The 25,373-nt window shown below is 43.3% G+C and overlaps 1 protein-coding gene across 2 annotated transcripts in view; it reads right to left on the bottom strand.

Annotated features, from left to right (window-relative positions):
* The window catches only part of SDK1 (sidekick cell adhesion molecule 1), a 917,991-nt gene that overhangs the window by 190,607 nt on the left and 702,011 nt on the right, over positions 1-25,373 (bottom strand). For both annotated transcript variants that reach the window (XM_087417496.1, XM_087417497.1), the window contains 3 exons: positions 21,239-21,386; positions 20,109-20,249; positions 14,828-15,009 (listed from right to left, as the gene is read on the bottom strand). In XM_087417496.1, coding sequence (XP_087273622.1) covers positions 14,828-15,009; positions 20,109-20,249; positions 21,239-21,386 — 471 coding nt within the window. The remainder of the gene's footprint in view (positions 1-14,827; positions 15,010-20,108; positions 20,250-21,238; positions 21,387-25,373) is intronic.

The following is a 25,373-nucleotide window of genomic DNA, read 5'->3' as shown; positions in this document are numbered from 1 at the left end:
CTTCTGAATGACCCTTTTAAATTATTTTTTCCAGCTCCAGAAAAAAAAATTCTGATACTATTTTTATTGGGATCATGTGACATTTCTAAATTAAGGTAGGGAGCACTAACATCATCGTGATATTAAGTCTTCTTATTCAACAACATGCTATGTCAATCCATTTGTTTACATCTACTTTTATGACTTTCTGGAACATTTATAGTTTTCTTCATAGGTTTTGGCCATTTCTTGTTAAGTTTATCCCAGGTTTCTTTTCTTTTCTTCCTTTCTTCTTCTTTTTTTCCATTCCTTTTCTATTCTATTCTAATTTTATTCTGCTATTGTAAGCGGGATCTTGATTACAACTTCCAGCTGCGTTTTTTGTCTGTGCTTATGAGGTCTGCTGTTTTTATATGCTGATTTTGTAACTTGCTAGTTTGATAAATTCTCTTATTATTTATAATAGTTTCTCCATTGGCTATTTTGGAGTTTCTACATATCAAATCTTATTATCTGCAAGTAGAGATAGTTTTATCACTTCCTTTTCAGGCTTTATGACTCTAATTGCTTTCTCTTGTCTTTCTCTTTGGTGAACACTCCCATTGCAACATGAAGAGTGGAGGAGATGTGGGCAGCCCATGGCTCCTCCTTTAGCAGGAACACCTGTAGTGCGTCCCCAATAAGTAAACGGAGAAAATGGATTTGGGGGCTGAGGTACATACATCGTTCACCATATTGAGTAAATATCTATGAATTCAAATTTTATCATATATTTTTACTATGGAGGGGTGTTGAATATTGGGAAATGTCAAAACTGCATTCTTGGAATAAACCCTACTTGGATATGATCTTCTATTTTTTCATGTGCTGTTGAATTTTGTTTAATAATTTTTCAGCACTTTTGCATCAATATTCATAAAGTGAAACTAGTTTGTAACCTTTTTTCTTTGACGTAATCTTTACACTCTTTGGAATTGTTTGTGATTTTTTTGTGGCCTAAGACATGATCCACCTTCAAAAATGTTCCCTGTGCACTTATAAAGAAAGTGTGTTGTCTATTAGCACGGTTCAGAGTTGGTGTATAAGTTAAACCTCATTTATTGGGTTACTTGGGTATTCTGCACTTTTACTGACTTTACTCTTTGTCTACATCTGTCTTGGGTTGAGAGAGGCACGTTCAAGTCTCCTTTCACTAGTGTCTCTCCTTTTTCTTTGCATCTGCCATAGTTTCTGCTTTATGAAGGATATTGCTATGTTGCTAGGTACATAAATGATGGTTGTTGTCTCTTCACTGTGACTTGTAGCTTTTAGCATTAGAAAATGCTCTCCTTTGTCTTTGTAAATGTTTTTTTTATATAGGTTCTGTTGGTCAGATATCAAGATCACGACCTCTGCTTTCTTTGTATTTGTCTGTGCATCTTTTGTCCATCCTTTTACTTTTTACCTTTATTAATTTCTTTCTTTTAGGTATCTCTTGTTTACAGCATAGTGTTAGATTTTGCTTTTCAGCCAATCTGGAAATCTTTTTTTTTTTTAATTTAATTTAATTTTTTATTTATTAATTTTCCCCCCAAAGCCCCACTAGATAGTTGCATGTCATAGCTGCACATCCTTCTAGTTGCTGTATGTGGGACGCGGCCTCAGCATGGCCGGAGAAGCGGCGGGTCGCTGCGCACCCGGGATCCGAACCCGGGCCGCCAGCAGTGGAGTGCGCGCACTTAACCGCTAAGCCATGGGGCCGGCCCTGGAAATCTTCTTATTTTCACAGGCTAAGTCCATTACATTTATTTACATAATCAATAAATTTGGCTTTAGTTCTGTCATTTGTATATACACATACATACATATGTTATAAATATATCCATGTTATAATTCCCTATATGCTTATTGATGTCTCTGTGTATGTGTATGTGTGTGTTTGCTTCACCATGTGGTCTGTTTTATTGTCTGTCTTTTTTGACATATGTTTTGGTAACTAGAAGCTTTGTATTTTTGCTCTAATGTTTATATACACACATACACATATATACACACACACACTAATATGCGTATATAGACCCAAAGTCCTCTCTTTTTTTTGATACAATCTATTGTTCCCTACTATGAGCAATATTGCAATTAGCTAGTAAACTTTTATTCTTCTTTTCTCCCTAGAAACACTGTGATGTAAGACCACAAACTGATGATATAGTAAGATGCACTAGTTCAATTTATAAGTATTATTATTTGCTGGAAGACATCTTACTTTGGCTTCAGATTTTCATTTTCACACAGAGAAGCCAATTTTATCTCTGGTAATGACACGTGTATATGTATATATGTATGTGTATATGCACACTTTTATATGTGTACGTATAGGCACATATCAACGTGTAAGTATATGTACATGTACATATGTGTATGTATATGCACACATGCATGTATACATATATGTACATGTGCACGTGCACACATTTATATGTATGCATCTGTAGGTAAACATGTACATACATGTATGTGTGTGCATGTATATGTATATATGTATACATGTATATGTATAATACGTAAGGGCCTACTGCTATGAAACCAGATCCTTTCTCTGTATTTATATATGACGAATCTAGGTTCAAGGTTCCTACCTTCATGGAGCTCAGGGTCTAGTAGGGGAAGCAGACACTTATAGTTCTATGTAACAAGTGCTACAGTGAAGGTCAGCACGAATTTCCTTAAGGAAAACTCTATGGAGGAGACAGTTCCTGAGCCAAATTTTTAAGTAGGAATTTCCAGGTGGAAACACAGTAGAAAGAGTATTACAACCCGAGATGTGCCAAGGCATGGACGCAAACTCAAATACATATACTCAACCCAACACCATGGCTTTGTTCCATGAAATTATGATAACCAGAGTTTTGGTAAAGAATGCTTCTTCTATGAAGCTTCATAGAGGCAAGGGTCATGCAAACAAACCTATTGATGATGTCCAGATAGGGTTTGCAGACTGGAGAAGCAGGAGTTGCAAGAGCCCTCCAAGGTCACGTGGTTCACCATCCTGTCCAGCAGGAGTTCTGCCCACAGCACCCTGGACAGGCGGCCGCTCAACTACTGCTGGCATAATTTCTTGGACACAACTTTCCTGCTCCTTAAGTCAATTAGCACCTCTGCCATACATTGTAAAGGGGATTTTCCTTATGCTGAACTAAAACCTTTCCTTCTGCAACTTTCTGCCCATCGATTCCCGTCTGTCTCCTGGGTAAACCGTTCCTTACACACATAGCTGCCAGACTATTTGAAAATCACAAAAATATCCAGCTAGGCTTTAATACTACAGGCCAAATAAACACCCCGTTTCTCTTCTCTGTCTCCCATACGACAGGATTTACAGAGCACTTCCTGTTCTAGTTATCCTCCTCTGTGGAGCCTCGATTTTCTCACCATCCTCATGGTGAGGCACCTGGAGCTGGCCTCAATGCTCCAAGTGGCATGTAGCCAAAACAGGATTCTGTGGCATCACGATCTGCCTTTATTTAGAAACATGTCATTTATAGAGAGAGATTAAGATTATGGTCTTAGCTCTCCTTGGATCTGTGCTCCACTAAACCCCTCAAGTCTTTTTATGGTAACTGTTGGCAAGTCATGTCTCCCATCCTGTTGTCACATGATTGGTTGTGTGGATGTAAATACAGTATTTTGGCTTATCCCTTTTATGTTTCAATTTGATTTCAACCATCAGTCTAAAAAAGCAGTTTTTTATTTCTCATTCGGGGATAGACTATATGAATTACACCTCTCAGCTGTGACACCTGCATATTTGACAGGCATGTCATCTCCATTCCCTCCCAGTCACTGACAGAAGTGTTGACCAAGAAAAGCCCAGAAGAATGATGGATTTTGCAACTGTAGTCACCATCCAAGTGGGCATCAATCAAGTAAATTACAGTCTTTGGCCATAGCTGAGCCCTAGAAATTTATCTAATTATTTTATCACTCAATCCGTATTTCCCCATGTTAGCCATAATGGTGCTTATTGAGTGAGTGAATGAATGAGTGAAAGTCAAGCTACAGAATGAATATGGTATTTGGACCTATCACCTCAGTAACCCTCCCCAAAAAGGAAATGAGGTTAGTAGGATGTGGTTCATTCTGAATGACCAAAGGTGACTGCTAGTGACTGCTTCCTAAGAATTATAGGGCCGTATTTCTACACTTCTTCCCGTGAAGTAGAACCTGCAGCCCTGCCCACTAGTGAGTATTTTATAGCTTCACCTATGCGTTTCCTCTCTATCTCTCATTTTTCAAGAGAGTTCAAGAGAGCTGAATGTGCTCTTTCTACACTTTCTGAGATGAAAGCCATCCTTGTCATAAACCCATCGTTCCAACACAAATCCCACTCACCTCGATAGGGAAACAGATCAAAACCATAAGAAAAAGACGACTGAAAGATGATCAGGCTGCTTGACCTGAAAGAAATGTGGCCATCCTAGCCTCACTTTCTTCCAAAATGCTGCAGACATAAATAGGGAGAAGAAGCTGTTCTGAAATCCTGTTCTCCTCCAAACATATGTGTATTCTCATTGGTTGACTTGGTCCAAACAGCTCACTCCTCTTGAGTTACCAGTTGATCATTACCCATATCTTCCTTTCTTTTCCAAGTCATGACCTTCATCTTAAGGAAGACTTGAGCCTCCTACCCAACCATCAGAGTTTCTAACAACACAGTTGAGGTTTCTTCTGAGAGGCACCACTATCCCTACAATCCCCCAGCACGCGTGGTAATCCTACATATCATGTGCTGTGGTTCACAGGCATTGTTGCTTTTCTCCAGTAGGTGGGACTGATCCTTGCTGGGCACAATCCTCCTCTATTATGGGACGGTAGCGTTCATTGGTTTGACTCTTTGATGTTACAGGCTTCTACCCACCAACCTCTAGAGGAGTGGTTCTCAAATTAAAAAATGTATCAGAATCGTCTGAGGGCTTGTGTTTGACACAAATGGTAGGCCCTACCACCAGAGTTTCTGATCGGTGGGTTGGGGGGTAGGGCCCGAGAATGTGCATTTCTAACAAGTGATGCTGATGCTTCTGGTCCAGGGACCAGACTTTGAGAACCACTGCTCTGGAGTTTCTTTTCTGCTTATTTTCTCTTTATTTCCTTCCTCCTTTCCCTCCTTCCTTCTTATCCGCCTACTTACCTACCTTCCTTCCTCCTCCTCTCTCTCCATCCCAGCATTCTTCCCTTGGTTATTATTTTCATTCTCTCTGGAGCCTAATTAATTGGTTGGCAAAAAAACCCACTCTTGTCCCCACAAGCTTCTTTTCTACCTTCTCCACTTTTTCTACTAGGAATGTCCACTGTTATTTACAGCCCGTAGAATTTGACATTATGCCAGGTAGGTACTTTTCCTGAACTATTCTCTGTAGCTGAAAAGTGAGACACAGATTGTTTTTACTTTTGATATTTCATTCAAGAACTCAAACAATATTATTCTGTAAAACTTATTTGCCACACCCCTGAGTGAATTCTAGTCTATCATTACAATTCATCTTCTCTGCAGTCCACATAAATGGGAGGATCAGTTTATAATAACGCTTAATAAAAAAAAATCCCTGCACTGACCATGGAGCTACCTGAGGTTTTGCAGATTCACAACACGACAGATAAAATGAAGAAAGTGACGCTATGAAGTGCCAGCAGAGAAATTCATCGGGCCTCATGGAATAGGTGGACACGGGTGTCTAGGCCTCTGTGGTCAGAAAATGATTGACTTCTACATCCTGCTTATTACTTCCTATCAGATTAATGCAAACCCAACCTAAAGATCCTAAGTAGCCCAGTATAATGCTATAAAATTAGCTGAATTTAGCACAGAAGGAAATTACAGTGCATTGTTCAACAAAATTTCTATATTCTAATGTGCCCAGTTGCATCTATTAAAGTAACACTACCTTATCTGTTACAGATAAACTGTGAAATCTCAGTGTCTTACCATAACAACAGTTCATCTCTCATTACCCTCAAGTGCAATGTCGGTTTTCCTGGTTGGTGGGAAGCCTTGCATGTGACCATTCATGGCTCACCTTGCCTAGGAAAGAGTCTCCTTCCTTCTGCTCACTTTCCACTCACTGGGAATGGAGCTGCTAGTTGAGCAGCTGCCCCCAGCAGTATCTCCACATTGTGGAAGGGCACATAGATCTTCATGTCTTTGCCACAACTGCACACTCCGTTTTTCATTATTCTTAAAGTATATGATTTCAAATATTAGGGACTGAAGTGTCCATCCAGAACTTAGTGGGGATTCATGGGCATCTACTTCTCCAGGTAATCCCATCAAATTAAATGTACATGACTTTCAAATAGGGGAGAAGTGAGCGCATTATGTGGCAGAGCTACTGGCTACACATTACTGCATGGATATGCACATTAGAATTTGTGTGTCGGGTGTTATCGCTAATTCCAGATGCTATAGGCCACGGCTGGGTTCTTGTGTGGTTACGGTTCTTGCAGTTTTGATACACCTGAATGTTCCCACTGCATTAACATTTCTAACACATTATTAGGATGACAAATTTTGGACAAATAAGCTCGAGTATCTTTTTTCAATGGCCCGCAAAAGAAAATACTTTAACACTTAAAAAGTTTTGCGTGTCCCTTTCTAAACTTATTTTTCCCATTTATTGATTGGCCAGGCATTGAGGAGAAAGCATTTGGGAGTTGTTTTTAGGCTAGCGAGGTACACCAGGTGAGGACAAAGCAAGCAGGCCCTGGGCTTTCCTTAGAGCTTCCGAGACAAGGGGAAGAGTCAGGAGAGAAGGCAGGGCATCGCACTGGATATGGAGATTAAATTGGCGCAGCATGGGAAATTGAAATAGAAACTATAAGCGTCTGTCTTTAGTCAGATATCTATTTATGCTTTATGTACGTGTCAGGCATTGTGCTTGGATTTAGGGATAAGATATAAATAAGACAAATCAGACAGAGCCCCTGCTCTCAAAGAGTTCCCAGGCTTGTAGGGAAGACCAGTCTGTACATCACAAAAGAATGCTCAGGTCACAGTAATTTAAGATTGGTCTGATTTTTCCTTATGTCTTCTGGTGGCAGCTGAAGGGCAAGTCTTATCCTGGGAACACTCCTTTCTCACGACGTCATCTGCACAGATACAAGTGCTGGAACCCTCCTCCAGCCCCCAAATCTTAGCTCTGGGCCTCAGCCAGCCGCCCCTGCTCGCATCCCCACTCCGGTCTTGTGTTGTTGGCTTCAGCGGTATCTCTCTTGGGAATCCTTCTTCAACCCTGACTCTGCTGCGTTCCACAGGCCAGTGGGAGCCTCTTCTGAAAGGGCTGCAAGACGAGCCAAACCAAACACCCCGTATTGCTCAAATTCAGTGTTTTTCAAGCTGCAGGTCACAAATGCATTAGTGGACCAAGAACTCAATTTAGTGGTCACAGCCAACATTTGTTAAAGAATGAGAGAATGAAACAGAATGGAATCAAGTAGAAAATACCAAAGAACACCATAGGCTGGAAGGGTAACTATTGTTCCATGAACCTTCTGTTTTGGTTGTGTGTGTGTATGTGTGTGTGTACGTGTATACACTGGGTTTCGATGTAAATAGATTTCTTATGGTGTGTTGTAGTCATAAATGTCCACAAGCTACTGCAAACCCACCTGCCATGAGAGCATAAGCAAGACGAGATCTCACTTCTTTTCTATTCCTCATACAGCCGCACTGAAAATCTGGAATTAAATTTGTCCATGTTTCATAGATGCAGAATGAAGAAGAAAAGCATAAATTCCAGCATTTTCCAGCATTCTCTAGCTATGTGACCTTGAGAAAGTTAGGCACCTCTCTGAGCTTCCATTTTTTCTCTGTAAAATAGGGATAGTGATACCCATCTCTCACAACTGTTGGGGGCTGAACAAAGTAAGATAATGAATTTAAGTGCATAACATAGGACAACGAAACTGGTATAGAGTGGCTTCCCCTAAAATGCTAGTTTTCTATTCTTTTCTTTCCTGAAAGTTCTAAAAGACCAATTTAAGCCCACACCTAATGGAACATCCCTTATCATTGTGCTCAGTTCTTACTTTGTGTTTTAGGTGATGCTGGCAGAATTTGGAACATTATGTTACTCTGTAGGCGCAGCCTGAGGTCTAGAAAGTCTTAAGGATTGAGAAACAAATCTTTTGTGCAATGTTATTTATGCCACATTGATAATTTCCCAAGAGGAGTTAAGAATGGAGCTTGTAAACAGAGTGTTCATTTATAATCCTTACTTTAGAAAACCTTTCAAAGCCCAAGTGAACATTTAGGAGCTTTTACTAATGTTTTAGGAATGTGGATAACCAAACGTTTTCTCCACTTCTCTTTAAATATGAAATATTTTCCTTTCATTAGAAGGTAATGTTCTGAAACCAGAATAAATCATTACAGCACAAAAATACCTGTTACAAGAAGAGAAATGATAAAGAAATAAAACCAGAAAAAAATTAAAACCTTAGTGGCCCAAAATGATGATTTATGGGATAATTTGTCTTTAGACCAGCTATTAAAAAACCAACATCTGTATCTTGATGGACGCAGTTAAGAAATGGATGGGAGAAGTTCGCTAATGTACACTGGCTTGTTCTAGGATGTAACCCTCATCTATTACATTTCATATTCTAACAGTGCACAGGATTCCACATGCGGGCTCACCTGAGAACTTCATTGTCACATCAGTTCCTCATGTGTCTTTCACCATTAGTTGAACAATTTTTAACAAAAACTGAATTTGGGAACCAAACACTGCATCTGCATCGAATTTGAACTACTGATTGCTTCAAATGACTACAGTACTTTCCCTCCCGCACTAAATGATTAGAAAGTTGCTGAAGTAGACATTGGCAGTAAGAAAAATGCCTGTAATTATACTGGGTGTTTAGTTATGCAGAACTTACACTCTATGGCTTTTTCCACTTGAAACCAAAAGCATATTGATTTCCGGAAACATTTTGAAACAAATTCTTGAGTAAATTTAAGTTATTTTCCATTTCATTTTGGGTAATCACAATGGAAATTTGACGCGTGGGTTCCACGGATGCTGGAATTTTAGGCCCCAGCTACTGTGACAGAAGGAATCTTTCCTCTCACCCCCGAAAAGTTCACTTGGCTGGAACTGTATTAGAGTTCTGCTGCTTGATTTGTAAGTTAATATGTCACATCTAAAAATGCCTAGAGCAGAAAAAGTCGTGGAGGCACTGCTAATAAAATCTATTAAATGGGATTGGCAGAAAGATAATGGGGGATGGTGGCTGAGGGGGAAATAAGAAAAGGCGGGGAAGGGGGAAGTTTATATTACATAATCCCTGTGTGTCCAAGGTGTTAGTGCACACTGAGAACTTGTAAAGAACCAAAGTAGACAGACCAGACACTTTTACCATATCTCAATAACAAATTGGATTGAACAGAAAAATGGGATATGTGACAGGTGAATCGTGAGTTCAAATTACTTCAGGGATCAACATCACATCATGCTGAACTTGAGGTAGGAATACTTGCTTGTGTTCCTTCAGGAGCTTCCTTGAAGAAAATACATTTGAGACCAAACTCATGTGCTCCAGAAGCCCGAGGATGCTCAGTCTCCCTGAGGCACACAGCTTTCCTGTTGCTCCATCTCTGCTGCCAGTGCTAACAAGAGCGGCCTGTGTGCCCTTCACTCCTCACCCGGGGCCAACACTGCATCATTTATAAGTTCTCTTTCAGAAAGACCGTTGAACACAATACATGCCCGCCTAATGGCCTAATGGTGGTGGGAGCCGCACCAGCTCTCCCCAGCATTCCTATACCTTCTGAAGAGGAGCTAAATCCAAAGAGCCTTATTAAAGTCAAGACAAATTACATCTCATTTCCCGTGATGGATCAAGCTTGCCACTTGGCTGAAGGGAGAAGGAACAATTAGGCTGGTTGGACCGAAGCTCTATTCTTCCTGAGGCTGCGCATGCCCTGTTATTCCCATGGCCTCCTGAGAGACTCCAGAATTGTTTATACACATTCCAATAATTTTCCAAATTAGGCTGACAGATAGCTAATTTTACGAGTTATTCTTTTTCCCTTTAATATACAGACATTTAAATTATTTCCATTTCAGCTTCAAGGACTGACTCAGTCCTTCAGGCTTTCTCAACAAGCAGCGCTAAGAGCCGTGGGACACCTCAAGTGCCCTGGGAGGGTTCCCAGCAGCAAAGACGCATGCTCAGGTATGACCCAGACAGCCCCCCTGGGGAGGGCCCAGAGGAGGTGTGGGTTTGCAGTTTCTGGTAATTCCAGCGGGGGTGATTATGAAGGATCATGAGGCACTCTGCATGCGGCAAGCCGTGACAGATTGTCACACACTTTATGTCTAGAAATTGTATGTCCTCCCGGTTTGACTCCCCAGCAGGAGTCACCATAGAAAGTGAGGCAGAAACTGCTAGCTGCCCTTCACTATCCTTTCCCCCTTCCTTCCTTAACAATGGACAGAAATGTGTCCAGCGGAAAGACTACATTTCCAGGCTCTCTGACAAAGAGATATTTCATGAACTGTAAGGGGAAGTCAGCAGTAGATGGGACTTCTAAGAAAGTTCTTCAAAGGCAGGCGTACTTGCATACTTAGCCACCAGGCACACCCCTGTGCCTTCCTCCTTCTAGAATGTAGATGTGACAGTTGGCATTGCAGTAGCCAGCTTCTAACTATGAAAATGCTAAAGATGGCAAAGTAAAAAGAAGGAGCCTGATTCTCTGGGGACCATGGAGCTGCCACTACAATTCTGTATGGTTCACTGCCCACTCTTTGGGTGTGAGAAGGATAAAAACACCCCTTTATTTCATTTAAGCTACTGTCATTTTGGGTCTGTTTCTAGCAGCTGGACTCCATTCTCAACCAACACAGACAGCAGCATACTTCCTCCTCTGATGCTGTCCCACCATGTAGATGCCAGTAAAGCCCCTTTTCAGGGATGGTCTTCACGTCAATGGCATACTCCTCTGAGTATCTTGACTGGAGAGTCTTCAAAGCATGTTAGTAACATCCACCTTGTAATTAATGGGAGTGACCACACATGAATGAGTCTGGCTTCTTTTCTAGTCCCTGCTCTTGTTGCATAAATGTTAGTCTTGCTTCCCTGGCTAGGCTGCAAGTCCCTAAGTTTGACAATGTGTCAGGCATCTTCTCCACTCTCGGTGCCATGGCTCATTGCACAACATCGAGCACACAGTAGGTGCTCACATCAATTCTTGGATGTCTGTGTTCTTGGTTTTATATTAGCACAGAGAGTGACCCCAAATTTCTCTCTGTCCAATAGCCACAACACAAACATTCAAGGAGAACCTGGTGGCTGTCACAGTAGGAGGAGGAATAGAGATAACAACAACTACACCACTGGTATTTGTATAACAACTCCATGTTTCCAAAGCTTTTTCACTTGTATGGTCTTGTTTTCCCTTCACAAAGTCCCTGAAAGTTGTCATGGCAGATAAAAATGTCACAATTTTACAAATGAAAAAATTGAGGCTCAGAAAGGTTAATGTGCTTCTTGAAGGCAGATAAGTAGTAAATATTAAGAGTCAGGCCTTGATGGACTCCCAGGAAAGGGCCGTTTCCGGGGGGTCACATATCAGAACGGGATGTGTGTGTGTGTGTGTGAAGACTTCTCACAATGCCCCAGTCTCCATGTTTCCCTAAATTATTCATGGCCCCTCGCTGTTGCCATTTTTCTTTCTAATGTGTCACCTTCTAATCAGATAGCTTTTTATTTGCTGTATTCACTCATCTACCCCTGACCCAGGCTAGTACAGCCTGTCCTCCCGCACACTCCCACATTCTTCTTGACCTTGTCAAATCCTCTCCTATTTCTGTGCTACCTTGGGTGGGAACATTGGTTCCAGGACAGAATTAACATGCTTGCTCCCTTTTGTCCAGCTGTGGGGTAGCTGACCTGGAGGCTCCCAAGGAGCAGGGACAGATGAGCACAGTGTGACTGCACCCTGTGCCAAGGGGCCAGCCGGCTATGTGCCCCTTCAGACACCTGCCAAGAACCTGAGCCCGGCTTGGAGTCAGCGCCACAGCCAAACCCCAGGGAGTGTCCCAACACCATGGCCAACGAGGGTCTCCCTCTGGATTTGTCCTGGGGCTCAGGCAAGTCCCTCCAACAGAGGAGGGTCAGGGCGGGCGGTGCTTCCTGGGGAAGTCTGAGCGGCTGTCACAAACCTAAGAAGCTATGTCCGGTGACTGACGGACGGGTGTAGGGTTAGGACCAGGGTCTGGAAGCAGAGCACGAAATGACCAAATGACTGAATTCCAGCAAGTTCGGGGTAATTTTCCCAGGGAAGTTATAATCACACTGAACATACAGGAAGTCTAAAACATGCGTAGAGAAAATGGCTGCAGCCCTCAAAGAAGGAAAATGCCACCTGTTTCCTGAGCCCACACCAATGGTTAGGAGGGGAACGAAACACTGCCATCAAGTCTGTACAAGGATGGCTTCAAGACGTCAAAGCAGAAATGCCCTGTAGTGAGCGAAGATGTGAATTATGATGACGTCCGCTGGGTGCCCCTGAGACCTGCTGGTGGCTCCGGGCTCTGGGCTCCACGCCAGGCCTCCAACACCCAGAAAAAGGAAAGATGACTCCACTACAAAAACTGAGATGCTGATGGGATAGCCGCACGCACGGCATCATTCAGAAACATTAGCTCAAAAATAGTTAAAAGAGAGTGAGATTGTGAACCATATTTTCACAAAGAGCTAATGGAAGTTAGCTTCTCACCTATGTGAGGAAAACAAATCCTTCCCCCGAGCAGAAGCACACTCAGTATGTTTCTCAATTGAGATCACGTCATACAGGGGCGGGAGCCACCCAGCCAGCTGCCATCTCCACAGAGCCCTGCACCCGGGCCTGCTAGTCTGGGCAGCCAGGCTGTCACCAATCAGGCCGAAATCACCTCTGAAGTCCCACTGACATCAGAGGCTGCTGACGTCACTCAGAAAACTGTGGTCTTAACTCTGAAGACTAGGTATTAGTGCTGGTTCTGCCGTTTGTTAGCCATGCGATTTCAGACCAGCCAAATCCCAGCTAGCTAACGTTCAGTTTCCTTATGCATAAATGGTTGCAAACAAAACTTGCCCTGTCCTATGCTATAAACTGCGAGCAACCTGAGGGAGGGGCTAGCTGCCCCCACCCCCGCCATGGTTTTCGAGCCCAGTCCTACCATACAGGACGCACTGGGCGAGTGCTCGCTGGTTTGCTAGGTTGTTGTGAGGCACTAGAGAGGGAATAGATGTCAAGCTCTTTTGAAAACTACAAAGCACCGCCCAAACATATCATCCCTCGCCTTTCTCAGTGCCATTGTCAGAGCCAGGGAAGTTCATCACTTCAGGGCCAAATTATCACTCTTTGTCTCTGGAGTTGCTGCTGTCATTCTCAGCTCCCCCCGCCACCTTGCTGCACACCCACCGACAGATTCATCTCCTAATACAGCATTTTGAGCCTGTCACTCACAGCTCTAAACCTTTAATGGCTCCCTGATGCCAAGTGAATGAAAGCCAAACTCAAGGCTCCAAAGCCCTTCTCAGTTAGGTGGAGACCCGCTTCCCTTTACCCTGCACAGAACTCAAATGCACCGGCAATAAAATGAAGCCGTCACCATTAGCAGTAACAGGGGATTATTAACAGCAATATCCGTCATTTAAAGTGTTTCCAAATTTATAGTTATTTTATTAAATAGACTAATTAAAGCAAACATTAATTGTCCAGGTTTCCAGCTATTTTCATTTTCAATGAGTAATCAAGAATTACTTGCCGACGAGCAGGTCCTTCCTGGTTGTCCTGCATTTTAAACATCTCTGCTCGTCACTGTGAAAGCGGGACTGACTGCACTTCATTTATAAAGGAGGATTTATGGACTTAGGGATGACAACAGACAGCCAATCAATAAGGGATGATAATAACAGCATGTAATATCAAGGAACATTAGGTCTCAGGCATGGTTTGAGAGAGAAGTGGGCAGTGAGAACCCTGATCATTGGAGAAAGGTCAAGGCCTGGTGGCAATAACAATGCCTAAGCAAATGAAACCACACCCGTGAGGCAGGCGAGGGGGAAGCTGCTGAGTGGGGAAGGGTTTTGGATTTTGTAGGAATTGTTTCTCTGGGCAGGACGGGGGCTGCTGCAGGGCACACGGGGTTGCATCCAGAGAGGGTCTGTCCCTTACTGCTGAGAACGGTAACAGTGAAATGCAGACCTGGAGGCTGTTTCTGATGCCTGGCTCTTCCTGGACCGAGACCCGGATCCTCCAGGAATCAGAGGAGGAATCAGACGCTGTAGAAAGCCTTAAAATGACGGGGTTGGGTCTTAGCACATCTATGTAAGAGCCACTGGCTTTATAACATTCTGCTTGGTCATGTTTGGGGGGTGGGTGTGGGGACGAGTTTTTATTTGCCAATAATCATATTACATCACTCAAAACAAAATTCTAAATAATCATTGCCTTGGAAACACATTCGCAGTACTATGTAGGACTCCAGGCCAGCTTTATTACAAAATACACCATGATTCCATTTAGAAAAAGTCAGTTTCACAGAATGTTTCAAGAATAAGTGGACTGGTTAAACAATGTGTTTAGATCCTTCCTGTCCATAGTAAGTAGAAAAAACCAGTTAGAATATTATCTGTTTCCCTTCTATAGTACTGCTATAGTTTCGGAATAGATGGGGAGATTAAATTGAATATATGATGAATTTCCTTCTAACTGCTCCCTAGAGGATTGAATCCTGTATTTTTATTTCTAACATGCTCCAATCAAACTTCACAAACCCTGCTCCCCAACAATGACTGCCACCTTGCAGGGCAGCAAGCTTACCTCCTTGTAAGGTGTACTCGGTCACTGCCCTGCTGAAGACACCCAGGCCAGCCCCGTTGTAAGCTGCCACCTGTATTTCATACTGCGTCCAGATAATCAGCTCTGTCACCAGGCAGTAGTTGACCTCTGGGCTGGTGATGTTCCTCTGCTGGTACTCTCCAGGCAGGCCAGCCAGGCGGTACCTGCATCAGACCGTAGAGAAATGACTCGAACCAGAAATTGGGTTTACCTGCAGTTATTCTGCATGGTTAGAGGAAAATGGAAGTCAATAAACAGGAGTAAAGCCGAGAGGTCAGCCTGAGACAACACTACTTCCTAATTCAACCCCTAGAAAAGGTATAATCTAATCTCACAGTGATTACAAGATCTGGGCAAAACAGAACTAACATTTCAACTATGTTATGGTTAAGGAAAAATTATAGCTTTTTAAGTGTAACTTGTCTAGGGACTACAGTGACTTAGTACCAAAAATTCCAGACATGATTTCTATTGGGGTGTTACCATAAATCAGTCTGAGCAATACTTTCCCCCTGTGACTCTGAAATGTGGGGAGAAATAGAGAAGCAAGCAGTGTGTCACCTCTGGGTCTCCGTGGATTGAGTTCCCAGCTCTCTTTCCAGTTGGGAATTCTAGATTTGTTCAAGTAGGGCCCAGAACTAGAATGAGTGGCTTTAAAAAGTGCTCACATTCCTAAAATACTGGTCCAGTATGACAAACTGCCTTTTTAGGGGACCTTTGTAGAATGCTCTTAGTGTACAAAAGGCTGAAATTTAAAATTGTATTTATTTTTTAAAAATGACATACACGACTCTGGACTTAGAAAATGTATAAATTAGGAAATTGCTATTTGTAATCTCAAAGGACTTTTATAGCATTATTTTGAGTAGCAAATGTTTTTCCACGCTTCCGTTGATAGAAGTTAATCAGTTCCCCTGGGTAAAGCAAGGAGCATGTACAGTGGGAGTAAATTTCCTCAGTTATTGCGCAGCTTCCAAAAGCATCTAATTTCTCTCCAAGAAGTGCTTCTTGCCTCGGGAAGATGTACCTTTGTATGACAAGTAGAAGAGGGAAAAGATTGAGGAGGATGCAAAACCAGAGTGCCAGCAGGACATCCGTTCCCTGGTGATGGCAGGTCAGGGTCTTCGGGCTCCTCCCTCATGCAGAGTGACTCTGTGTCTGCAGAGTCTGGTTAGTTACCTGCTCTGTCCCCAGGGCAGCGGAGGGCCTGGACACAAAGGGGAAGGACCTGAGCCAGATTCATGGGGGCCAGCATGTCAGCAAGACTGCCGCCATCAGAAAAAAGAAGAAACTCTGAAATTCAGGCCCTTAAATGGAAAACAACTCTCCAACGAGAATGACGGCTGAAAATGCACCAAGGAAGCAAAGATATGGCAATAAAAGGTTCTTCATGAAAATCAGGATTTTCTGAGAGTAGCCTTTCATCCCCTCTTGCCCCAGACCACTTGTCCTTGGTGAGGCCTGTTTGATAGGAAAAATAAACGATGAAGAGCAGCCCTTGAGTAGCAAGAAGGTCCAAGGCCTCTGCCTGCCTCTTGCCTGAAAGGAGCAGCAGCATGACAGGCCTGCAGCTCGCCTGGCGGGAGGCGCTGGGGACGGCCAGTGCTATTCTGCGATGGGCAAAGATGAAAGTTAATCTATCCAACCACATTTTGCTTCATTTTCCACCAACTGCTGACACCCATTGAATTGGCATTCCTTTACTGAATACCTGCACCAAGCAAGTGTGGGCGCAGTTCATAGCGGTAGTTAGGTTGGTTTCTATAACGTGATGGTCTACAAGGCAGTGGACAACAGGGAGAAGGGCCTGGCATGGAATAACCCACGTGACAGATATTTCCACTTAAATTCCCCATCTACAAAACACGAACTTTTAGAATAAATGGCACTGAAACAATTAGATAGCCATTTGGAAAAAGGTGAAAGTTGGCTCTACACCCACAGCAGACACCAGAGTGTCCTGGTACATGTGAACAGTGCCTGGACCACTTATAACCAATATGGCACATGCTGGGCATGATCGCTTGAGAGCTCACTTGTGTGGACCCATCACTATAAGATATACATTCCAGGGAGAAGCAAAGAAATCAGCTCCAGAAGACTTCAGCTGGGAAGAAGAGTTATGAGCTGGCTGCTCTCAAGCAAATTCTTAACTTCTCTGAGCCTTGGTTTTCACCTTCCTAAAATGACATAATCACAATGGCATTTCACAGGATTGTTGCAAGAACAAAATCAATGGATGTAAAAGATATGGGACAGTGTAAACCATACCCTAAACATTTCTCTTTTTGAAAACACTGATCTTCTAGGAAGTGTGGTAAGGGACAACTCTGAGTTATAAGAAACTAAGCCTGCATGAGCCACACGCTTTCTCCCAGGCCCCTCTTTATACGATTGTGTAATCAAATTGCAGAATTCCTCTTGAGAACAGGCTGCTCTCCCTGCCGCAGCAGGCCGGTTGGTCCCTTCTGACCAGTGGCTCAGGATGCTTTTGTAACATTCACAGGATGTCTGGGAAGGTCACAATTAATAATGAAGTGCAGGGCATCGTCCTCTGACTGGTAAGATACGTTGCCCAGGAGACTGTCTCAGGCAGAACAAGATGATTTTTTATATGGAAATAAACAGGAGAATGTTTTTAAAGGACATAACCCCTGTGTTCCTCTCAGAGAAACACCCTGCCCATTATTATAAATATTTTATTATTGCGCACTCATGCTAACTACTTCTTACGGCCAGAGCCATGGCGGTGATTTATTTCCGTTTTGTTCTTCTGTGGCCTGTGCTGCAGATCTGACACAGAGACTCGTGCCCCGGAGGACACATGCTTGCAAATAGAGCTGATTTGCGGACTGGAGGATTATGTGGAAACGTTTCCAAGCAAATTCATTTTGGCATGGGTCTTTATTTCTGAAAACTTTGATATTCACAGCCCTTGGGTAGTGCACCCTCATTTTAGGGCTTTCTTGATTTAAGCCCCTACAAATACAGATGCCCTCTTTTCCAGCACTCAACTCTACTGACACCATCACGGAAAATCCTTTTAACAGCAGTAATCCCACAAAATAGAGAAATACGCAGTCCCTGATGGGGCCTCATAACATCAGAGAGATTTTATTATTAAACTCCATGCCCTGAGCCTGGTTCTGTGGGCTGGCTTTTAAAGTCCATACTTGGCAGCTGGAGCCTCAGGAAACTTTTCCTCCGTGTGCTGAAAAAAAGACGGAGGCAGCTGGGATGACAAGCATGGTCGGAGAGGGCAAGGCCAATTATTTTCATTAGTTATGAGCACGGAACAAGAGCTACAGCTGAAGCAAGGAGCAAGTGGCATGAATGCAACAGAAAACCTCAGCCTTCAAGCAGTGGGAGCACCAGGCTATTTTCAGGAGGGGAACTGGGAATTGTCGGGAAGCATCCACAGGAGCTGGAGCTACAGGCTCCCCTCGCCTGCAGGGGACAGATCGCAGTCTCCTCTTCACCCTTCTTTGAAATGAGGAAGGACAGATGGGGGCGGCACAGCGACCAAAGGGGCCCTGAGTGCTGACTCCAGTCTTCCGGCCCTCCGTGTACCCCAAGGGACAGCCGCACTTAAGCCACTTCAGGCAGACAATGATCTGGCTTATGTTTAGAGGATAATTCATATGCTTGAGGGAAACTTGAGAATAGCAGTGAATTGGTTGTGACAGACAAATATTACATGCATATAGATAAACATGTATTAAACGATGAATGGATGATTATATAAATATACACTAGGAATGAGTTGTCCTCCATATGCAAAGTAACGGAGTTAAAGAAGCAACTCTTTCATAATCTCTTACATTTATCTAAGAAATTACATTTATCCACTTAAGATCTTTGTTAATCCAGTATTTCCTGATCACACTCTCAGAATGGGCACGGACTAGGCATTCGGAGGAAGGTAATAGTGGACCTCTTAATCCATAAGGCTGGCAAGGGAGTCAAAGTACATGTCAGATTAATAAATATGTCCACAGCTGTACAATCTATTAGGAGAGATTTAATAATTATCCTTTGATACTGCTTTACTTTTTTCTTTTTCTTTGTGTCAATAAATCACTGCAATGATCACATTCAGTGCATATTTAAAATTAGCAGTAGTTTTGGCAAAGGAGGTTTCTTCTCTCAGACCTAGCCAAGTTCTGGTATAGTTCTCTCAACAAATTAGCAGCCTAACCACCCCTTATAAGGCAGAGATAGCAAACCGGCCACTCTTGGGCCACATCTGGCCTGCAGACATGTGTGCGGCCTGCTCTGTGTTTCAAAATATATTGATTTCATTTCCAACATTAAAAAATTGTGAGATTGCACGTAAAAAGTGGCATAGTGGTTGAGTGGCATAGTGGTTGAGTTCGTGTGCTCTGCTTTGGTGCTCCGCAGATTTGAATCCCGGGTGGGACCGACACACTGCTCATCAAGCCATGCAGTGGTGGTGTCCCACGTACAAAATAGAGGAGGATGTGCACAGATGTTAGCTCAGAGCCAATCTTCCTCAGGAAAAAGAGGAAGATTGGCAACAGATATTAGCTCAGGGGCCAATCTTCCTCACCAAAAAAAAAAAAAAAGCTAGATTTTTAAATTTCTTTGAAACACTAGAGAAACTGGCAATACTGAATGACATTCTAGTGTGGTAAAAACTGGCTAATAATTAAATCATTTGCATTATTACTAATTAAGAATTATATTTAATAATACATGCCCCTGGTAAAAGCTTAAATAGAATAAAAGGATTTACAATGAATAGCACACCTTGCTCCTAACCCATAATATCCCCTTCGATTCTCCTGCCAACATGCAACACCTGATGTCGTTTGTTTTTTGCTGAGGAAGATTCACCCTGAGCTAACATCCACGCTAATCTTCCTCTATTTTGTATGTGGGTTGCTGCCTCAGCATGGCCACCAATGAGTGGTAGAGGTCCGCGCCTGGGAACCAACCCTGTGCTGCCCAAGCAGAGTGCACTGAACTTAACTGCTAGACCACATGGCTGGCCCCCTGCTGTCAGTTTCTTGTGTGTACGTATCTGGTTGAATATGCACACACTGTCTCGGCAAGGCTACCCATGTTTTCTTGTGCACTCCAGTTTGCCACAGTCCCCTCTACTCCCTAGAGTCTTACAGCTTGCCTGACTGTCTTGATTACCGTTGGGCTCCTACAGACATTTGAGTTTGCCACCTCAGCAAAATAGACACTTGACTCTTTATGATGACAGTCTAAAAGCAGCCTATCACAAGCAACTTGCCTGAGGATATAGCCATGCAGCACCCCATTGTGCTCTGTCTCTGGGGGCGGCTGCCACTGGACCATGATGGACTGATTGGTACGCCCACTGGCCACTATATTTTTCGGGGGAGCACTGGGTGGTTCTTCAGGTAATATCAACCTAAAAATAAAAGAGGGGGAGGGGAAAGAGAGATTAGCGCCAGAAACAAAGGATCCTCATCTGCATTCTCTATCTGAATCTTGAGCCTTTTTACCAAAATCCAGTGACTACGAAAAAAGCAAAACGCCCAGCTGATCAAACTGAAAGGACACGCATGAAATAGTTACAACAAATCAACATAATAGAAAATCAGTTAAGCAAGTGACAAGGAAGACACGGGAGGTGACCTTCTTCTGTCTGGATAACCCACTGTACCTCCACTCTTTACAAGGATTACAAGCCTGAGTGAGCCAGCTCACAGGCCTGTAGTTTGAGACTCCTTCCAAATGGTTTTCTTCAGCTCTTTCAACAGCTCTCATAGCAAACTCCTACATTTTGAAAAAAGTCACTTAGAGCTCAACTATTTCACAATTCAAGCCCATTCAAAGCTCAGGTTAATTGGGGAGTGCACGTTGAAGTCTGATGAAGCCATATTCCCATGTCACATCTTAAAGAGCTTCAGAAGCAGCCTCCCCAGGGATGAGTGAGCGGCAAGACCACTGGGGAATGCGCAGCTGCCATGCACACACTGAGCTCATTCAGCTTCCCTACAACACCCTGCTAGCTGTTTACTTGTCAAGACAGTGGTACCAGCTCCCATCCTGCTGGCAGTCAGGGGGCATAAAGGGCATGAAAACATTGTAAATTCTTAATTTCGTGTATACAGAGGGCTGTGCTGCAGGAATAATTTATGTGGGCACAACCAGAGCACCAAGAAGTCTAAGAAACTTCCCTCAGAGCAATTAAGGAAAACCAGCCAGCCCAACATAAAACTGTGTTTTCCCTCTTTCTTATAGTCATTCACGTTTTTGCCAATATCACTGAGGGATGGAGGTTGATTACTTTGATCAATTTCCCCCAACCAATGTGAGGCTTCAGTTTTGCTTTCAGGCCCAAGCTGCTCCTCATCCCCACACTGTCCCCACACCGAGGGACGCACATTCACACACCTGCTTGTCTCTGCACTGTACTGGCCTTTGCCCACTTGATTCACGGCACACACCCTGAATTGATAGGTGCGAGCCGGAGTCAGGCCACTCACGATGACGCCTGTCATCTCGGGGCCAACGTTTGACAGATGCACTTTCCATGGAGAGTCTGAAAGAATGAGTAAAACAAATTCAAACCTATACAAGCACATGTCTGAATAATACTAAATGAATGCAAAATGCATTCCCGTGAATTATCTCATTTGCTTACCATGGCAGCTCCAGGAGATGGAGTGGTTATCCCCATTCAATAGATGTGGAAACTGAGGCTCATGTCATGTGGCTAGTACCAGGGAGCCTGGCATTAAACCCGGGTTTCCTACTCCAAGTCCAGTGTGCCTCCCTTACCCCCATGCTGCCATCCACGAGTAAAGGAATCTCTTGTTCAACCTGCATATGGCAGTTTAAATGGAACCAAATATTCCTCACTCCTGTGTTCAATATATAACGGGAAAAAGTTCTCTTTCAGCTCACACGGTTAGGCAGATTGCAGATTTGTCTCCCAGAAAAAGATGCTGCACATGTCACCAAATGATAAATAAAAACTATATTCATTAACATTTTAATAAAAGAGGAAATGAGCATGATAAAGACAGATGGGCTGTGCATTTTGCAACCCATCTGCGTGGCAGCCCATTTCACCACCACACCCCTGAGTGGCTTTGGCTGGAGAGAGATGTAATGAAATTCACAGCTAGTTTAGAATATCTTTCCACCCAGCTTTCCAGCAGGTGTGGAAGAGTGACTCTGCCAGCCAGATGGGCTCTTGCCTGCAAGGCTTCAGGAGGTTCTGCCGGGCTCCTACACCTTTGGGTGATTTTTTTTTTTTGCAGAGTTTAAACATGCTTTTTGGCCTGATCATTTCACAGAGTGATGCCCTGGAATGAACAAGACCTGGCACTGACTTTGAGCACCCACTGTCAGTTCCCATTTGGAATTGCTATGATGACTGAGCTGCATTTTCAAGTTATGAGTGAAGTAAAACATGGGGGGAGAAGATTCTTGTGGAATTCAAATTGTCTTTCTTGTTCCTCTGAAGTAGTGGTAAAGTCCCTTTCACCCACATTGGAGACGGTCAGAAAGAGGTGACGCATGGTTTCCACTATGGCATTGGGCTGTGCTCAGACTGCAGACAAGGCCAGCTGCGTGCACACTCCACACACAAAAATCACAGCCACTTCTGCAAAAACCTAAAGACCTAACCATGAGGATTCACAGGTCTGCGCTCGGGAGCTCATCAGAAATGAACTCCAGTTCCTTACGGGTCACTAAGAAGTAGCCACAAACTGCTCCAAAATGAAATGAGACTCTCAAAGGCAACTCCTGTTGACCTTCACACAGAGATGTCCATGACTGAGTCAGAGTTTGTTAGCTGGATTCCTGAACAAAAAGTTACGCTGCTCTGAAGCACGATGCCAATTGGGCTACAAAAGCTGAATCTTTTTAATTATTTCAAATAAAGCTGCTTTCAAAAACGGCTTTCTGGGAATGCAGTCCTCATCACCAGCTGGGCATTTCAGTGTTCTTGGCTTTTGTTTTTCAGTGGCATAGGTAATCTACAGTTGTTGAAGATCCCTCTCTCTTTATGTTTCCTTAAAAATGCAACGTGTGCATCCCTAATTGACTATGAAAAAACTCACACCAATTTCTCTTTTCACTTTGGGAGTTTGAGTCCTTTCTAGAAGCATCAAACAGCTCATGGTTTTCTGGTTTCCTAAGCAGGCTCTCTTACAGAAAAGAGCCATTTGTCAACATAAAGATGAAAGAGATTCCCTAGCATCAGTGTAACTGGACTTGGTTGGTGGGAACCAGGAACTCTCCATGCCAAGCCAAGCTTCAATGGAAATATACTTTTCATTCTGAAGACAGATGATGTGTAATAGAAAAAACAGAGACCGAAGTTGACTGTGGGCTCCTCCACTTAAACAGTTTTCAATTCTGTTTGAGCTTCCTCTGTAAAAATGGGGAGATAAATCAAAACCACAAGATACCACCTCACACCCCCTGGGATGGCTACCATGAAAAAAGCAGAAAATAACATGTGTTGTGAGGAGGTAAAGAAGTTAGAACCCTTGTGCACTGTTGGTGGGAATGTAAAATGGTGTAGCCACTACAGAAAACAGTATGGCAGTTCCTCTAAATTACCATATAATCCACCAATTCTACTTCAAAATACATACCCCCAAGAACTGAAAGCAGGGTCTCAAAGAGATATTTGTACACTTGTGTTCATAGCAGCATTATTCACAATAGCCAAAAGGTGGAAGGAACCCAAGTGTCCATCAATGGACGAATGGATAAACAAAATGTGGTCCATCCAACAATGGACTATTATTCAGCCTTGAAAAAAAAAAGGAAATTCTGACACATACTCCAACATGGATGAACCTTGAGGACACTATACTAAGTGAGATAAGCCAGTCACAAAAGGACAAATACTGTATGATTCCACTTATATGAAGCTCCCGGAGTAAGCAAATTCATAGAGACAGAGAGTAGAATGGCGGTTGCCAGGGGCTGTGGGGAGGGAGGAATGAGGAGTTATTGTTTAATGAGGACAGAGTTTCAGTTTTGCAAGATGAAAAGAGTTCTGGAGATTGGTTGCACAACAATGTGAATGTACTTAACACTACTGAACTTACACTTAAAAATGGTTAAGATGGTAAATTTTATGTTATGTGTATTTTACTACAATTAAATATTTTTTTAAGTGGTGAAAAAATAGGAGAATAACACCTCACTCCCAAGGCTGTCATGAGTATGAAGTAAGAGAATGTGCACTGATGCATCTAGCATAAAGCCTGGCCCACAGTGGACACTTGTGCTGGCTGCTCCTGTTTTCCCCCCAGATCCACTCTCCACATTCCCCACCCTGCTCTGTGCCCTGGAGGACCTGCCAGGCAGGAGTGGGCTCTTTCTTACTCACTGGGAGATTGCCCCAGACTATCTGCATTCTTCATCTGAAGGTTTCTGCTCTTCTCCTGTGAGCAGCTCTACACAATCTCTCTTCCTGGGCTCTGTGACTCCCCTTGCCTCTGTGCCCTAAGAGTGATATCAGCTCTGCTGCTGCTCCCTGCCCCAGGTTACTATGGTTTCCCTCCTCTCCCACCTCTGTAAACTTCCTCCTTGATTATTCTAATTCAAGAGTGCCCTCTGTTTCCTGTGGGGACCCTGACTGAGACAGTGCTCAAAAAAACTTATCTTCTGTCTCTTTCTTCCTGAAGATTTCAGGGTCTGTGAGCGAAAAGCTCACCTGCTCAGTCAGGTACAGAGTGACGACAGCAATTCTAGAAACAGACAGTCAGAAGGACAGTGGTGGAACCAGTTAATTGCAGCAAGGAAGGGGCAGAGCGCGCTTGGAACGCTGCTTTGCCTGTGCCAGGTGCCTTCCCTCCCAGACTCTCCACCCTAGGAGTCTCTGATTCTCACCATTGGTTCACTCAGAGTGTAAACAGCTCTTGAAAGCATGTAACCTGAATAGTAGGATCTGTTGCCCAGTTTGATTTGACAATAGGGCCTATTAATCTGTCCGATACCTTGGGGCTTTGCTCAGTCCTCCGGGTGCATCTAGAGAATCCTTTATTTATTCTTTTTCCTCTCCTACTAGAAGATAAAAGATCTGGCAGAAAGAGAGATTAAACTGAAAACTAATACAAGTGAACCCGATCCATCTCATGGGCACTCTGATTTGTACCAAAAAAAAAAGTGGTTTGGGAAGGATTTGCTCATTCACAAGCTTCAGAATTGCAAGCTTGCTGAGAACTGTTAAAATTTAAATAGCAAGTCTGTTCCTGACAATCAATAAGCAAAATCCCTTTAAAAGATTCTTTTCTCAGTCCTCACAAACGAGTACTATGTGATGCTGGTCTTGGAGCTGGAATGTAGAAGAATCTTTTGATAAAGCAAACCGTTCCATAAAAGTTTCAAAAGCTTTTTTCCTCCCCTTCAGGGATGCCTCTTGCTCCTCTGATCTAAAAGACAAGGAATTTGAGTCTCTCCCAATCAGGCTGTGACACAACCTCTGCTATACAGACGGCCTTCACTAATCTTGCTCTCAGGAGGAGTTAATCACTCCTCCGCTCTGTCTGTTGATTAA

This window comes from Ceratotherium simum, chromosome 26 (genome assembly GCF_057802395.1).
Source record: "Ceratotherium simum simum isolate JZ-2026a chromosome 26, ASM5780239v1, whole genome shotgun sequence".
NCBI lineage: Eukaryota > Metazoa > Chordata > Mammalia > Perissodactyla > Rhinocerotidae > Ceratotherium > Ceratotherium simum.
Note: the sequence above shows the minus strand (reverse complement) of the source record. Positions and strands in the feature narration are given on the sequence as shown.